General features: G+C 44.4%; 1 protein-coding gene across 4 annotated transcripts in view; it reads left to right on the forward strand.

Annotated features, from left to right (window-relative positions):
* LOC102568948 (peroxisomal acyl-coenzyme A oxidase 3) overlaps positions 1-13641 on the forward strand; it is an 83737-nt gene extending 70096 nt beyond the window's left edge. For all 4 annotated transcript variants that reach the window (XM_059721543.1, XM_014607645.3, XM_014607646.3 and 1 more), the window contains 3 exons: positions 986-1053; positions 1804-1890; positions 10267-13641. In XM_059721543.1, coding sequence (XP_059577526.1) covers positions 986-1053; positions 1804-1890; positions 10267-10386 — 275 coding nt within the window. In that variant the 3' untranslated portion in view covers positions 10387-13641. The remainder of the gene's footprint in view (positions 1-985; positions 1054-1803; positions 1891-10266) is intronic.
* Positions 13642-18596: the final 4955 nt, after the last annotated feature.

The following is an 18596-nucleotide window of genomic DNA, read 5'->3' on the forward strand; positions in this document are numbered from 1 at the left end:
CCCTCTGTATGCTCTGTTGGTCATCGTCTAATGCCCTGAATTGTAATGTTAATTTATTCTATACATTGTCAGGAAGAGAGAATTCCACTTGGGGTCTGTTTCTCATTGTCTATATTATGCACCACTATGGGGCAGATATTTAGGCCTATATACTATGAATGTTGGGTGGCAGGCCTATGGCCACAAGGAAACCTATAGGCCTTTCTTGTCTCTGAATATAAAATCATGTAATATTAAAAAACTTGGTCTATTATCTTTAAGAACTTAGAGAACTTAAATATCTATGTGATCAACTGTGAGAGTGAATGGAGAATATGTAGACAAGGTTCTTTGGGTGAATCTGATATGTTTTATTAGACCAACTTAAATAGTTGGAAAACAATTATTAAGCAAGCTTTCGGGTTCAAAAACCCTTCGTTATGCTAAGGAAGTTTCTTAGCTTGATGAAGGGTTTTTGAACCCGAAAGCTTGCTTAATAATTGTTTTCCAACTATTTAATTTGGTCTAATAAAACATATCAGATTCACCCAAAGAACCTTGTCTGCCTATGTCCTTAGATCAACACAGCTACAACCTACACCCCTGGAGAATATGTAATCAGATGACAAATGTGGGTTACAGATGTAAAAAATGTCAAGTACCCAAGGCAAAGTTTTGCAGCTTCAATCAGCTTTTCATTCAGTTATTAAATAAAAGTGCCAAGAGCCCCAATGAAGTTCCCAATTTATACAGATATTGGACGAACCGCATCAAACTAATGCAATACTTCTTCTGGGCATTTGCTGAGCTCAGCACAGGAGTATATCAAGCTGGAAGTAGAGTGCCATTTTTCTTCATGTCTGCAAGCAGCCTGTGACTCCCAAAAGAGGCTGTATGTAACCTTTATAGATGCTGTATAAACAGCACGTTTTGTAAAAGGAATATATCAGCACAATCCTAATCGATTTTACTTCACAGTTTCATTTCTCCATCAATATATTTGCAGGTGGATATATTTTAGGTGAAGAACCTGCTAGGTTTATCCAAAATGCTATTCTGGAACTCTGTACCAAGGTAAGCTTCTAGTAGTGCTTTGGTCTTGTTGGATGGCAATATAAAACCAATACTGAAAGGAAACATTACCAGTTATTCTACACTTGAAGAGCTCATTGACTAGTATGCTATACTACAGTATTAGCAGCTCAACAGCTTTTTTCTTACAGGGCAGGTTAGTGGCATAAATAGTGGGCTAAATCCTCAGGGTTATTCACCAAGGGCCCAAATAAAATAATATTTCGTATTTTTAGAGAAAATGCTTGGAAGATAGTGCTCTGGGTTTCATTTGTCATCTGAAGCCTTGCAGTTTATTAAAAGGGCAGGACAGTAAAAACAGTTAGCTCAAATAAAGTTCTATTTATTTCATTATCATTTTGGCTCATAAATATTGGCTATTTTTTATTCTGTTTCAACACACAGTTTTTCAGAATGAAGCACATTTTTGCCTAAGAAAGATATGAAATTATGAAGAAGAAAAATCCAGAAGTTTTATTTAACAGAATGAGTTACAAAATTAATATTTTATGATACTGCCTAGATGAAAATATGTCTTAAAAGCAGTCAGTAAAGTACAGAATGTTGTCGGGGGTTTTATCTGGAGGGAAAAAAAATCTCCATGGTTTTGATTGATAAATGAATCTTTAAAAAGTAAGTTCTTAAATTACTATTGACTGGTATCTAGAGCAAGAATTCAACTGCTTTGTTGTTCATGGGTAACCATAGAAATCAATAAGAGCTTCCAAGATTATGCCCTTTGTTTTTGAACAGTTGAAAGATGATGCTGTTGCCTTGGTTGATGTCATTGCTCCTCCTGACTTCATTCTGAACTCACCCATTGGCAGATCTGATGGAGAGGTAAATAACATCCCTGTGTTTGTAAAACCAATCATTGAAATAGTAATTCTGTAAGTGTATTCATATCTTATACTGAAGAAGTTTCACAGGCTAGAAATAAGGGAGATAGGCCCTTGGTACATGCTGCTGCAACTAATTTGACTTCAGTTGATCTACAACAATTTATACCAGTATAAAAAAGTCAGTGTTATTACTCAGGATGTTTTCTGTTGTGAAAATCCATGCATACCCAGAACTAAAAATGACTAGCTTCAAAGAACCCCATTACAGGCAACCCCCTCTTAACATGGTTTCGCTTAACCATGGTTTCGTTATAGCACTCATTTAAAATATGTACCTTGTTTCACTTAGCGTGCAGAGCGTTTCATTATAACGCTTAGTGCGGGGCTGGGGAGAAGCAATGATGGTGACGGTGGCAGCGAGTGAAGAGGTGAATGACAGCCAGCGGGGTCCAGTGTGGGGCAGCAGGAGAGCAGGGTTTGCTCCTGCATGTGGTGCTGGAACTGGTGAGGAGGAGCAGCGGTGGTAAGAAGCAGGGGAGGAGGATGCATGACTGTGGAGCCCTAGCTGGTGCCCAGGGTCAGGGCCGTTGGGGTGCAGGAGCGCAGCAGGAGCCCACAGCTAGTAGGTAGGCGGGGAAGAGTGGTAGTGGCAGCAAAAAGGAGCAGGTGGGCAGGGGGCGTAAACGTGGGGCCCGGGGTGGCAGGACACATGCGCATTGTCCCCTGCTCCAGGCCACAACAGGGCTGAGCCTGCAGAGCTCCCCCTGGTCCCGGGCTGCAGCCCATGCCCTGTTCCAGTCACACACTCACCTGCAGGGTATGGATACCATCCTGAGCCTGCAGCAATGTGGCGCCAGCAGGGCCTAGGATGGGGCAGCAAGTTGTGCAGAACCAATTATATTTATTTACATTAAATCCTACGGAGAAATGGGTTTCACTTAACACTGTTTCACTGAGCACTCAGTTTTTCCAGAACCAATTAAGAGTGCTAAGTGGGGTTGCCTGTATTCTTCAAAGAAAAAAATATTTTCTAGGTCTTTTCATATTTAAAGGATCTTCATTTTCCTCCTAATTTTTCTTTTCATTCTTATTCCCAAATTCATTGATTCAGTTTCCATGATGGAAGTGCATATGGACCTCAAAGTTGGATTACTCTTTTTTTTCACTTTCGTATCACATTGCCCAGTTAATCTAAGATGCCACCCATTATCACTTTGGGAATGAAATCTTGGCTTCATTGACTAAACTCCCATTGACTTTGAGGCCAGTATTTCATCTTAACTGTGTTTTTGGTGGGGTTTTCCCCTGAATATTGTGGTTCCAGATTATTGTCTGACCAGAAGTACTCTCTTTACTTCTCCAGTTTGAAACTTGTGCTCATATCTCTGGCTCTATTTCTGATGGTTCCAGTGACTCAACTGATGTTTACATCACCCCAAGTTTAGTGCCATCTATGGACATAATTAACATGAAAGTTCATCCTCACTTTGAGACGTTTGGTGAAAGTGTTAAATATAGTGAGACAAAAGTGAATTTGAAACTTTTTCCAAGTAGGAATTACATTGCATCACAGAAAAGAATCATTCTCATTCAGGGGGAGTATTTAGCATGTCAGTAAAAACCTTGTGAAGGCTCAAGGTGGCTCTTAGCTTAAAGAATGCCATAAAAACACATGAGTGACCAGTAATAATAACTCTCTGCTTTGCCCTTCAAACAAGATTATTTAAAGGGCCTTCAAGTGCTTCACAAACATTTAATTAACTTGGCTTCAAACTAAGTTTGTTAAAACAAGGGCAGCCCCTTTAAAAGTAATCGTGCTTTTGGCAACCCAACCTGGAACACCAGGAGGGGGCCCCAGTTTTCAGAGGGGGAGCGCTTAGCACATTCTGAACATCAAGGCACCAAGAACTGCCTGGAAACACTTTAGCCAAGATTTTAAAATGTGTTTCTTCACATTAGTGTCACAGCGCCTGTTCTAGCAATAGCATTCTGCTATGAGACCTGGATGTGTTGCTGACTTGCAGATATCCCTAGAAGCAGTTTGCTCTGTACTTGCCAAATTAAATAAGGGATATGTGAGTCAGTCTCTCCCTTGGTCCAATAAAGAGCAAAGGCTTTTGGAAAAGTGCCTATATTACAGTTGGATATAATATCATAAGATCATGATCAAAATGTTTAAATCATTTTGATTCTAAAGTTTTCTTAATACAATAAATGTCTGAGACTGGTCAAAGCAGCATGCACAGTTCTCCCATGGCTAGAATTATTGTACCTGATAGAGACAGATCAGAGACAAAAATAAAATACAGATCTGTACATCAGCAGAGAGAAGTGGGACACATTCAGAATGCCTCCAGGAGCTTTCTGGTTTGCAGCTCAGAGCACCTAGTATTATTATACCCACCTTCATGAATGTTGCATGCCTCCCAAGGCTAGGGGGGCACAGTGTGCTCCTGTAGGCAATGGCGGCGGCAAGCAGGGAGCTTCCACAGATGGCCACAATGGTGTTGGCGGTGGCGGGGGGTCAGTGCTGACTGGCAATTGGAGACCACCTGCAGATGCCGCTGGTGGTGTTGGTGGTGAGGGGGGGAGAATGGCGAGTGGCAACTGCCCACAGGTGCTGCCAGCAGCGTCAGTGGCAGCCAATCTCAGGGGTTGCATTGCCAATCTCAGGGGGAGCACATGCACCTGCTTGCACCCCCTACATGTCACCAATGCCCACCTTCTTAGACTGTTTCCCCACTTTACTAATCCTGTTCTGTTGCCCTGCTCCCCAGGGATCTCCTATATTGCTTTGCCTACATACAAAGATATATACAGAGTATATGGAAAGAAGTGTGAATGTTCTTTGAATATTGGGCCAGGCACAAAGCCTGCTGAAGTCAGTGGACTGAGTCCCACTGATTCTGAATCAATCCCCCTCCCATCCCCATTTGCATGGATGAGGCCTCAGCACCATCTGGCTCAATGCCATTTGATAGTAAAGCCCATTTTAAAAACATTTTATTCCTTCTAAAAAAAAGTTTTAAAGTTTAGGTATTTATAGCATTTTTAAAATGGACATCTCCATTTCAGGAACTCTGCATAGTATTTTCAACTTTATTTTATGTAGACACCGTGTAAAAATTATATGAGAAGCATCAGCAGAATTTTGAAGACAGATGGACTTGTTTTGTTCCACTCTCTGGTTACTGCTTGAGAGATCAGTGACATAAAGATGAAGTAATCTGAATGAAAGAGCCACCCTGTTTCTAGATTAAGCATTTATATCTGTGCAAAATGAAAGCATTAGCTTCTAATTTATTTCTGTGGTCATACTCGGACTCGATCTGTTAAGTATTAAAAATATTTTTTTCCAAGGCAAAACGATGTTTCCTAACAGCATCCAACAATATGTCTTGTATTCCGGGCTACAAGTAAAGCCAGCCTGGTTTCAAATCAAAATGGAATTTCTGGTGTATGTGGGAGGTTCAGGGAATGCTGATGCTCACTTTTGATATCATGCTGCTAGCAAGCCAGCTGAGTTTGGCAAATATCCTTTTATTAGACACTCTGCAAGGTACTAGCATTCCATCTCAAACAGTTCATCTCTTCAGCCTGTTTGTAAAACGTGGCATTTTTTGAATTTGTATTTCCACCATGCCTTTTCTTCCAAAACTCTTACAAACTTCTCAAAGCAATTAGCAAATATTAGTAAATTAAACCTCCCAGCAGCCCATTACAGTCAAATCATCACCCTTTTACACCACCTGGGAGCTTGGGTTAAGTTCCCAGATTAAGTTCCTGATTTAAACTGTGTTCCAACCAGTAGACAATACTGCCTTAGTTACCATACAGGGAATACTTGAAACAGCATGAAGCAGCAGAAGAAAAGAGGCTTTTACAAGCAACAGCTTTTATTTCCTTTTACTTTAGCAATGATGGACTCGTGCCAGTTAGGACAACCATACTCAACGTTTTGGCACCACAGGCCAGATGGGTGGCCTGGAGCCCATCTGCAGGCCAAATTGGGCCCTGGGGCATGGAACCACCCCCTCTCTACACCAGAATTGGGCCCCACCAGAAATGGACCTGCCACCACTCCCTCCACTGCCAAATTCCCAGACCTATGAGCAGCCCCACAACCAGAAGACTTGCAGCTGTGGATCTGGCCCACATGCCAGAAGTTAAGTATGTCTGGGTTAGGATATTGCCCTCACTGCAGTCCCTTAGCTCTGCTTTGCTCAAGTGAGAAGTCTCTGGCTCTGGTATTTCCACTGTGTCATTGAGCCAGGGGTGGGCAAAATACAGCCCGTGGGCCAGATCCAGGCTACAAGGACATTCTATCCAGCCCGCAGAGCCCCTAACAAATTTTGAAAATTAATATTTCTCTGTCTTTGGTTCCTGTCAAAAATGACAGAAACCAAAGGCAGTAGGACCCAGGGGAAGCTCAGCGGGCTCTCGCAAGAGCAGCCCCCCTGCCCCCCCCAACCAGAAGCCCCAACCAGGGCTTCTGGCCTGGGATCACATGGCTGCCCTGTGCTGGAACCTCAGGTAAGGGAGGGGGGAGGGCAGGGAAGGAGCTGGTGAGGAGCACAGGGAAAAATGGCCCCTCACCTGCCCCATGCCCAGAACTCCCTGCTGCAGCCACTCGCAGCCTGCGCGGGGCTGCCTGTGCCTGCTCAAAACAAAATGAGGGTAGGGGTACATGTCAGGATGCCCTGCTTGTGCCCCTGCCTGCCAGTCCTGCTGCCCCTGCCCCCCAGCCTTGCTGCCCTGTGCCCCCCACCCAAAGCCCCTGCACTCCAGCCCAGGCTCTGTATCTGTCAGCAGCTACCCAGAACCTGGGCCAGCTGCAAACATCGGCTGCCTCTCCACCCCAGCCCCCACCTGTGCCTGCTCAGGATAGCCCTGCGTGGGCTGCAAGCAGCTGCAGCAGGGAGCGTGGGCCACAGGGCGGGGAGGGGCCACTTTTCCCCATGCTCAGCACCAGCTCATTCCCTGCCATGGAGCAGGGGGTCGGGGCTATGCGCTGTCCCCTACCTGTACGTTGGGGCTGGGGGTGGAATTGGGAGTGAGTGGGTGCACGGGGCCCACACCAGTGTCCCGGGGCCAGTGCCGGCGGGGCCCAGAGCAGGGCAGCAGGAGTACAGGGTCCTGACCAGTAGGGGCTCTATGGAGCCAGACCAGCTCCATGCTCTCCCTGCTGGTGCAGCACAGCCTGGCTCCATAGACTGCTGCCAGCCTGCACCCCGCCCTGGGTCCCACTGGCACTGGCCCTGAGATATTGGTCCCAAAATGGTAACCAGGGGGCGGGGCACCTGTCAAGGGGTGGGGCTATGCATGCAGCTCTCAACAGCTTGCCAAAACTGGGTAAGCACCCCTCTGCCCAAAATAATTGCCTGCCCTTGCATTGAGCCAACCAGCCTGACATCACTTCCCAGCATTACTGCAGCATTGGAGCAGAGGGGACACTGACATTCTGCAGCTATACCCAGCTCACCTAATAAACCTTTGAGCTAGTTACTAGCCACTGCAAGATGTAACATTATTGTGATTCTTGATCAACGACAGAGAAATGGTTTAGAAAGCATATAGAAGTATAAAGACATCTTCCATCCTTCAGGTCCTGTACTGAGCAATCAGAACCGTACTAACCCAAACAGTTGTACAATGGCTGTGACTATTTATGCAGTTAAAAGTCTAGACATAACCCTCCCACCTAATTAATAGTGCCCTGGTATATTCACAGCCCCCCAGAAAGAATAAATCTGAATTTCCAGAATTTGGGAGGGAGAGGAGGTATAAATAAAGAGGATGGTGTGCAATAGGTTGGGGGAATGGCAACCAGAGGCTGGAGACAGTAGTATCAGTGGAAAGAGAAAACTTCAGTAGAAGGGAAAGAAGTGCATTGTAGTTCCCTGACTGCAGTTTGTTCTGGACACATGGAAGCAAACAGCATTATCAAACCATTCTATTGCCATGGATCTTTCAGAGTTGTAACTTAGTTCAGCAGTGAGATAAAAGCATGACATGACATTAGATCTGATGAGTGCCAGCAGATTTGAGATACATTTTGTAGAAATATATCAGTTTTGATAAAAGATTTGCTAGTGAAGGCGCCTTGGGTCAAGGATAGAAAGTCTGGCCAAGTGGTAGACAGAGCTGCTCAAAATAGCTAATAGGCCTGATTACAGCATTTACCTAGTTCAAGTCCCCACTGTTTCCTTTCTTTTTTTTGTGGCTCCATGAATGTTTAGTAAGTCCCTACTGACTGATTAAAGCAGCAACTGACTTTATTACTGCAAACCAGACAGAGTAGGGGCTTGAACCTGTGAAAGTACCCTAAATATTGGGATGTTGGTTATTTTGGGATCTGTCTCTACCTTTCCTTTTGTTGTATTTATTTGAAAGTCTGTTTTGTTTTTAAACCTTCAACATATATGATTGTATACACAACAAAACAGACCTTAAAATACTAATGAAACAGATTTTAAAAAGATTAATGAAAAAAAACAGAAGGAAGTAGTATGTATATCATTAACTGACATTCTTATTTTCCATCTGGCCTTATTCAGCAGAACCAAACTATAGGATAACTATAATAGAATAACTGGTTGTCCCCTTATACTGGTTTGCTGGTGAGGAATGGGCCTGAATCAAATTTCCATACTCTGAGGTGTTTGCCAAGAAGTTGAGAAAGGAATGCTGAATAGAGCACACCCATACTTTTCAATAATTTGACCTCAACCTCCTGAAATCTACAGTTATCTTATTGCTTACTACGTGACGAAGACATAGAGAATAACATAATGTTTTTAGAGAGTTAATATAAGTATTATATTGTAGACAAAGGGAAAAACACTTCTCATTCCAGGTTTAAGGACTAATTCTACCTCTTGAGCCATATCACTAGTGGTTACTAGTGATTGGAAAAAATTTCTGGTGACAGCCCTTAATGGACAGCCCTTACTTACAAGTGGACTTACCTGAGCCCAGTATGGAGTAACTTTTGAGGGACACCTTTTTTAATTGACATAATTTCTGTATTCTAACAAAAAGAAAATCAATCAGATCTTTCAAACGTGAGGGAAAGGGTGCTGCGAAATGTGTAAGTTATTCTATAGTAATAAGAGTAGTGCAAAAGGAACTGGACTCAGTTGTGTCATATACTCCCTTCGCAAATGGGTCTGTCCCCATTAATCCTAGTGGGGGCTATTCCAGAACCTCATCCCCTGTGATGGGTTAGAAGCCTGCTCATTTGCGGCTGTGGTGGGCTCACTGCTTTGCATGGCATGATGGGAGGAGGGCAGTTTTGATTGGCAGAGTATTTCCACCCATCAGGTGGTAGCGGGGAGAGGCTTGCCCTGCCCCCGCCTGGAGGGTGGTGAGGGACAAAGAACCCTGGACCTGATTGAGAACTGCACCTTGCAGGTCTGGTTGACTTCAGGGGCAGAGCCTCTGGAGAGAATAAAAGGACAGCGTGCTCAGCACACAGGGCAGACGCTCCCCAGGTCTTCCGGGCCCTGCTGTTCTGGAGTCTCTCAACATGTCTAGAGTTATATATTGATTGATACTATCTGAAGAGCTGGCTTCTCTTATCTTCATTTCCATAATAGTTTTAAAAGTTTAAATTTAAATTAAATGTGAAATTGTCAAATAATTCCAAATTGCACAACATATAGCGTGACTAGTTCCCAACCTAGTCCACACTGTTAAAATGGACTTTGGCAGAATTTATATCCTGTTTAATCCTTTTAACGGGGCTGTATAAAATAACAATTTGGAAAAGTCTGATGAATTAATGAGGTGCTGATAGATAAAAGAGGAATTTCTGATGCTTAACCATAAACATCCACATCTGGGAGAGAAATTGTAAAGCTTTCCAGAAACATAAGAAATAAAAGGATAAAAACATAAGGATAAAAACAGACATAATTAGGTTTCCTCAGCTATAGTCTTCTAGGTGTGGACATAATAAGAAAGGGCTTCATTTAATGTTTCCTCTAGTAACTACGCATGTGAAAACGATTAATATCCAGTTGCAATCAAAAAAGTCCCAAAAAAATCAAGAACCCCAGAGTTTTCATTCCTCTCCTGTTTCTTCATGGTGGTTTGTAGCAGTTAAAAGGGCAGAGCTTCAGTTTACATAAAACTGATTAGCAGTGTAGGTTTACAGCAGTTAAAGCTCCAAGGCCTATATGCTTTTGTTGTTGTTGGAATTTTTTTGGGGGGGGCTTTCACATGGTTTAGGCACATTTTAATTTTGTGTTTATTTCTAAAGCTTGAAATAAAGCTGCACTTCTATTCCAATATTTTTATTTGGACCGTTTAACTTATGCAAAACAGAAATGATTTATGTATTTGGTTTATGTTAATCCCCTCTTTTTTGCAGCTATATAAAAATCTCTGGAGTACAGTCCTGCAAGGCAACGAGGTCCTTCAGAGACCATCATGGTGGGCAGAATTTTGTACCAATAAACCCATTGTAGGCAGACTGAGATCAAGACTATAATTCAAACAAAATGTAAAAAATGGCCTAAAAAGAGAGAACCTAAATGAAACATTACAAAGGATCGCAAATGAAGGTTTTCATACTAAGATGTGAAGAACTGGAACAACTGTGAAATCAAATCCAACCTAGTTTCAAGGGCTGTTGACATCATAATGGCAAGATTATTTCAGCACTTCCGCATAGTTTTGCTATTAATCAGTCAAAAATCTCCATTAATATTATTTGCTTATCACAGCTTTAACATGTCGGTTCAATAAGTACAAATTAAATATTACTTCTGTCATCATAATCTTCCAATCCTGTAAATATTGGCATGCTGAAGACTTTGACCATCCAAATAATTGTCCTACTTTGGGCCATAAATGCATGTTTCTCAACCAGGGCACTGTAAGATTCTTTTAAGGGTGACACAGGGCACCACACAATGTTACTGTTACTTTTACTGTATTCTTTGCAACAGAAGAATTGGTCTTACCGTATTTACCAGAATCGAAGGCGACGCCCAATAACTAGGTTCTGTACAGTATGTGGAAAATTTATAAACTTATCATAATGTTCAACATCTAGAATCCAATTATTGGAAGGTCATCATAAATTCATCCCCCACCACTACAGTGGGGCAAGCAGTGGTAGGGGGCAGGTAAGAGAGAAGTCAAGTGTCCTGACCCCTGGCTCTTGACCACCCCCTGCACCTTGTCTCTTCTGCTGCCTTTCCCCACCACCACTTATCCCCTCTGCTGATTGCACCAGCCCCTCCTGCCCAGTGCCTGTGTACTGTGGTGCTTGCCCCCTCCCCACCCAACACCTGCCCCTCTGCTATTTTCTTTCCCCCTGGTACCTGCCTCCCCCCCACAGTGCCTGCACCCATTAACACCTGACCCCCCACCACTTACCTTCTTCCCACCTGCACCCCTGCACCACTACTTTGAACCCCCCACAACTTTCCCTTTAGCTGCTGCCTGTGACCCCTTCCCTAGCTCCAGACTCACTCTAGCCCAGGACATGAAGCACATGGTTTCCCTGGAGGAGAGGCTGTAGGGGAAGATGTGACTTGGGGTGGGGGGTAGTTGGGCAGCATCTGTAGCTTCAACCCCAACCCTGGAGTTGGAGCAACAATAACTGCCTTCCCCTCTCTGTACTCTATACTCTGTGCTTTAAAACAAGGAGCTTTCCCACCTCCCATGTTAGATGGGGAAAAAAATCTCATCTTGGTTTTGAGTAAATATGGTATTTTTCTAAAGTCTAAAAGTAAAAAAATGAATGAAAGCTAAGAGCTGGCATTTTCCAAGGGGTGCCACAAGCCTAACAAGGGTTGTTTTGTGTCTAATAAGGTTGACAACCAGTGACAGACAGCTAGACCAGCATAAACTTATCAAGCTTCTGGGGTAACCAAAGTAGAATTTTTTTTAAAAAGGAGAAGCAGATTACTATTAGGTAGGCCTGTGAGAAGTGGCAAGTAGGGCTATGCCCTGCTGCCGCTTGCCCCCTTCTACCGAGCGCACCCCTGCATCCCGCCCCCCTGCCCTGGCTGGGCAAGCGGCAGCAGGGCATAGCCCCCACTCCCAGCACTGCCGTGCCTGCATCCCGTGCCCTGGATGGGCAGCTTGTCCCAGTTTTAGCCCCAATCCCTCCCATTCCCCATGCCTCATCCCTCCCCCACCAAACCCAACAGATTTACCAGCTGGAGGCAGATGTGTTAGCTGCCTGTTTAGTCTATAGCCGAATCTCTGAATCGGCCAAATCTTTTCCAACATTTTTTCAAATTGATTTGGATGCTTGGAATAGATTCAGAGCTTTTTATTGGTCTCCCAGTTCGATTTGGATTTGGAGATTCGGTCCCTGAATCAGGCCAAATCTCTTCCAAATTAAATCGGCAACCAAAGCTTCACACAGCCCTACTATTAGGGATAAATTATTATAGCATCATTGTTGCCAACTAAAGTAGCCCTTTTGAGGCCCATGAAGCTACTCTGATTTGCATCATCTTGTCAACAGTGTTTAAAGTATTTTAATTGTTCTTTCAGTTCAAGTGAAGTAATAAGTTGTATTCCATTTTGATATTTTGATTGATCCTTCTTTTAAGTTTTATGTCTCCCTGCTAATACAGTGAATTCAAAGCTTCTTGTTCACTTGTGTGATGTATGCCCACTCACACTTGAAACTATTGTATATCTTCATTAGTGATTATAATGGTATTGCCACTCTGCACACTCCTTCCCCCCAATATCTGACCAGATGTAATTCAATGTCTGTTGAAACTGTGCCTCTTGTTTCAGAGCTGACTTAACAAATAACTGGTAAATAGATTTTTATAAATAAACAGTGATTTAATGTGATATTGTAATTATTAGGTATGTAACAAAGTAGAATTGATAATTCATATAACTGAAAGACATTGATTTTTATGTATGTTTAATAAATATTCCCCAAGTTATGAATATTTTCCTTTGCATATTGAGGCGTATTAACATTTTTTTTTAATAATAGAGAATGTTATATATTTTAAATAAATTCAGGTTAAATGCCTGCTTTCCTTTCCTGTATCATTTTTCTATAACTCTGAATGGATCTAGCACAAAATCTTCCTCACTTTACTCAAATGAACACACCCTTTTAAGCCTATTTATGTTAGGAATGTTATTTTAGATGAGTAAGATTCAGGGCTAGATTCTTAGGTATTATAAAGGGAACCAGGAAATCACACCCTTTGATTTTTTTTTTCATGATTGCTATTCCATGATATGTTTCTATGCTAATGTATACATCTTTATAATCAAGTACTTTTCTTGATCAAGTAGATTGAAGTGTTTCACTAAAATTAAAACATGAGAAACTTTTTAAATACAGAAGATACATTTAATTTTTATCAGCATGTCATAAGAATCCTTCAAAGAATGTTTTCAAAATCAAAAGCTTTTGAAGTTTTAGTTTAGGCTTCTAAAGGCAATTCAAGAAATTCATGAAAATTTGCCCACCTTCAAAACGTGTCAGATTTCCAAAGGAAAAATTAGATCCTTGTTTTAATTAATGCCTATAATCTTCATTTCTATTTTTCCCCAAAGCTTCATTTTTTATTTCTAGTTCTGTGGCAAAGTATTAGTTTTCTCTCTCCTATCCCTGCTTTTTCTTTATCTCCCCTTTCATCCTTTTGTAATGGATCACCTTTAGTCTGCATACCTAATAGAAACCTTTTAAGAATTTAGATGTTTCTAGCATTCAAACATACTCTGGTATATTAAAAAGTTTTTTCTCTGAGTTGCTTCATCTCATTAGTTCTAAGAATAGCCAAGAATATCCAATAGATGGCATTATTTTATGGACATTATTATAATTGTTAAAATTAATCAGACATAAAATAACCATATTAAAATTTGTTCTTTGTCCCATGTGCACAAAAAACTGGGATTCTAGCAATTGTATTGCTATTTTCACTGGAAACCAGGGAAAGTTTTTTTTACCCATTTAACATGTGGGGGATCCTCAGCCCCATACCCATTTACCTTCCACCCCTCTGCAACCCTCCCTCCCCCATCCTTCCCCCGGGAGCCACCACTACTGCCTCAGGAGTACCCTGTCAACATTTACTGTCTGGCTCCTGTTCCCCTGCATGGCACAGAGCATGTCATTGCTCCAACCCCTGCACAGCCATGAAGTAACAGCAGTGGTGGTGGCAGCTCTGGTCCTGGGTCCAAGGCTAGGGTTTGAGGTGCCATTACTGTAAGGTGCTGGGACATACAAGCACTGAGGGAGAAGGCCCAATGGGGGGGCAAGTGGTGGTGGGAACAGCTAGCAAGGGGAAGGTGTCAGGCCACTTGTCTCCCCTGCTGCCTGCCCCTTTCTGCTTGCCTCCCTTGTGGCCATTTGCTCTGTTGCAGCAGTAGGGGCATAAATTTAAGATGGCATGCCAATAATTAGAATCTACACATAGAAAATTATAATGGCTTTATAAATTTTCAAAAAAATCTCATTATTAGGGGAGTTACCTTCAAATCAAAGTTATCTTGGATTTAGGTGAATATGGCATTTGTGTTTTTTTAAAGATGTTTTAATTTTAAATATACACATGATTTGGCCTTGGGTGTAGAACCAACCACAGGGTTCATACTATGTTCCTCCTACATTAAAAAGTATATATTGGAAAGAGTAGTAAGATTGTCCCACATCCCTGTTCATCTCATTAATTTGGCTTGTATGCTTGGCTTCTGTGAGAGGAAGGTGGGGAGAAATGGATACATCAAACTTTGCTGTCATCAGATGTGCCCTGCAAAGGTCCTTCATGGTCTCCAGGCTCTTGGTCTGGGCGCTGCTCCCCCTCCAAGAGACTCTGCTTCCTGCCCTGTGCCTGGGGATGGAGAAGCCAGGGATTGAAAGGGGACAGGGGCCCCTGTGCAGCCTGGAAATGCCCATAGACCTGGGCTGTGTAGCAGGCAAGCCCATATGGTTCAATGGGGATGGGGGTCATGTTAGCGGGGTGCCTGCTGTGTTGAGAGAGGGAAGGGTCATGCCACACAGCCTGCATCTCTGACCACATGCATCTCAGGGGTTGCACACTCACAGACTACACAGACATGGCAGCCCTGTCCCAATGTTCCCAGAGAAGTTCACCAGTAGTCTACATCAGTGTTTCCCATCCCATACTCAACAATAGGTCATCCTGGTTCACTGGGCCAGACCAATATGTTGTGTCACTGTGTTGTTCCCAGGATATAAACAGAAGTCATTTTTGGTGAGGGATCAACTGTGCTAGGATGTCTTGGCATGGCTGATTCACTTTATTGGCACCTACAGAGACTGCATGGGGCTGTTATCCTGCAGTCAGGCCCCTGCTTCTCCTGGAGCTTCAGGCACCCGATCCTGTGAGACAACAGCCCTGGGTGCCACTCAAGTCAGGCCGCAGCAGAGTGATATGTGCACCATGTGAATTCCCTCTGCTGCACTTACAGACTAGGGCATGGTAGCATGAAATACACACCCCAAGCATCTCACTGCGGTGGATCCCAAGTGTGCATTTCAATCTACTGCCAACTGCATCTGCAAGCAGGGGATTTCACCTGCTGGTAGACAAGTGCCTGGGAATCTCCCTGCAGGAGAGCCATAGGGCCCCTCTGTGCTTGCAGATGTGTGGCCTGGGCTTTCCCCTGCAGTTGCAAGGCAGAAAACTGGGGTTCCCCACTCCATTGTCTCCAGAGGAATTCCCGGGGTCTGTGTCTGCAAGTGTGGAATGGGGAAATCCTGCCCTGGGCCTGAAGTTATGCACCCTGGGTTGTGGTGCCCAGAGCTGCTGTTCCTCACGAACAGGCTCCTAAGCCTCAGGTGCCTGGGGCAGCTATAGGGTGCAGGCAGTCCAGGGCTGCCTACACTTTTGCACCAGAAGCAAATAGACATCCACTGCAAAAAGACAGCACAGCCTACTGTACGGGCTATCTGGTAATGATTTGGTCCAGGGGTTTTGAAATGGTAAGACATGATTGGAGTGCTTGGGATTCCCTTTCCTCACCGATCAGACCCCAGACTTACCCTCCATGTCCCCTGATTGGCCCCTCAGGTCACCCGGAGGGGGACAAAAGGGTCAACACAGCTGACTCGGGAGACCAGCGAGGGACCACAAGGAAGGAGTTTCAAAGAACTGGCAAGAGCTGTGCCAGTGGGGTGCGAGCAGTTGCCCCAAAAGATCCAGAAGGAGTGGGACCTGCAGGCAGCAGTTGGACCCTCAACAGCTTGGTGTGCAGCTGACAGGAGAGGCTCCCTGCTGGGCTCCAGGATCCCCTATGAGAGGCTGCAGCCAGCAGGAGAGGTTCCTCAGCTCCAGCAAGATGCTGAGCAGTGACCTGAGAGGTTCCCAGCTCTGCTTCCAGCTCCTCCAGCAAGGGGCAGGGTAGCTTGACATGAGGCAGGGGATCCTGAAAGGTCAAAGTCCCTAGCAGTAATACCAGCACTGGTAGCTGTGTGGTAGTTTCTGCCCATCATATGGGAGAAAGGGGTTCAAGTCCCAGCTTGGTCAAGTAGGAATGAATGAAGTGACAGGGAGAGATTCTTGTTGCAGTGGGAGTGGGGGGTTATTGTGTTTTCCCTTTTCCCCCCACACCTGCTCTAGGTACCTGTACCCTATGTCTCTTGTTATTTGACATTTTGTATTTTGTGCATTTTATATTTCACCGGAGTACCTCCCAGTTTACACTACTACTATAAAGTAGTGCAATTTGGGGCAATTGTGTCTGGATGTCTGTTTGCTCAGGTTTTGTACTGCCGTGAGAATTTTTATAACAGCACAGGGCAACATCTGTCTGCAGTCCCAGAGGTCTATGTGAATATGGCTTTTGGGCTTTGACTTTGTCCACTTCGCTAGAATTGGTTCTGAATGACTTGTCCATTTAAGGCTCAGGGAAATGTACCTTTCTAAATATATAGTATAGCAACACCCCTATATATAGTATATATAGTATAGCAACACCCCTATGGCAGGATGGTCCCCTTAACTTGAGGAGTGCTGTCTGGACAAGGAAAGGGATACTAGGTATATCCCCATACACTGACCTGCTGAGTCTGCTCCCAGGACCCTGCCTGGCTTGTGTACGTCTGCCAGCCTGCCTGGCTTGTGTGTGTGGGGTGGGGGAGAGAAGCCACTTTTCTGCCAGCACACAGGCAAGCACAGCTGTGAAGGGAAAGCAGTACCAGGAGCAATTAATGCCCATTAAAATTGATGTAAAATCCAATTGACACATTGATTGATATCCATAACAAGTAGTTTCATAGTTGGTAGGGTCAGAAGGGACCTGAGCAGATAATCAAGTCCAATCCCCTGCCATGGCAGGAAAGAATGCTGGGGTCAAACGACCCCAACTAGGTGATTATCTAGCCTCCTTTTGAAGACCCCCGGGGTAGGAGTGAGCACCACTTCCCTCGGAAGTTGGTTTCAGTCCTAGCTGCTCTGAATCTGAAGTAGTGCCTCCTGATATCTAGCGTGAATCTACTCTCAGTCAACTTATGGCCATTATTCCTTGTTACTCCTGGTAGTGCTCAGGGGAACAGGGACTCTCCCATTGCTTGCTGATCCCCCTTGGCCAGTTTATAGACAGCCACCAGATCCCCTCTCAGCCTTCTCTTGTGGAGGCTGAACAGGTTCAGGTCCCGTAGCCTCTCCTTGTAGGGCCTGCCCTGCTGCCCCCTGATCATGCGAGTGGCCCTCCTCTGGACCCTCTCAATGCTGGCCACATCTCTCCTGAAGTGCAGCGCCCAGAACTGGATGTAGTACTCCAACTGTGGCCTGACCAGTGGCTCAGAGGGGGAGGATCACCTCCTTGGGCCTGCTCGTGATACGTGACAAGGTGCGGTTAGCCTTCCTGACCACATCCTCACATTGGCAGCCCATGTTCATCTTGGAATTAATAATGACTCCAAGATCCTTTTCTGCCTCTATACTGATGAGAAGGGAGTTCCCCAGCCTGTAGGTATGCTGCTGGTTCTTCCTCCCCAGGTGCACTACCCTCCATTTGTCAGTATTGAATCCCATCCTATTCTCATCTGCCCACCCCTGTAATCTGTCCCTCTCCTCTAACGTGCCCACTTCTCTCCACATCTTAATGTCATTCACAAATTTGAACAAGATGTTTTTCACCCCCTTGTCCAAGTCGCTGATGAAAATGTTGAACAGTGCAGGCCTGAGAACCGAGCCCAGGCGAACCCCACTACTCACATCCTTCCAGGTCGAAAATGACCTGTCCACCATCACTGTCTGGATGCAGCCCTCCAGCCAATTTGTGACCCATATGACTGTGTAGGCATTGACACCACAGTTGCCCAATATTTTAAGGAGAATAGGGTGAGAGACAGTGTTGAAGACCTTCCTAAAGTCCAGAAAGAGTATGTTCCCCGCGACACCTGCATTCCAGGATTTTGTGACCTGGTCGTAGAAGGCCACCAGGTTGGTCCGATAGGACCTGCCGTAATGAACCCATGTTGATTGTCCCCAAGCATAATCTCCCCTGCTGTTCCCTCGCATATGTGCTCCTGGATAATCTTCTCAAAGAGCTTTCCCAGGACCGAGGTAAGACTAAAGGGCCTATAGTTACCCGGGTCCTCCTTCCTCCCTTTTTTGAAAATGGGGACCACATTGGCCCTTTTCCAGTCCTCTGGCACCTCACCAGAACAGCATGAGCGCTCATAAAGCTGTGCCAGGAGTCCCACAATGACCTCTGCCACTTCCCTCAGCA

This window comes from Alligator mississippiensis, chromosome 2 (genome assembly GCF_030867095.1).
Source record: "Alligator mississippiensis isolate rAllMis1 chromosome 2, rAllMis1, whole genome shotgun sequence".
Lineage (NCBI taxonomy): Eukaryota > Metazoa > Chordata > Crocodylia > Alligatoridae > Alligator > Alligator mississippiensis.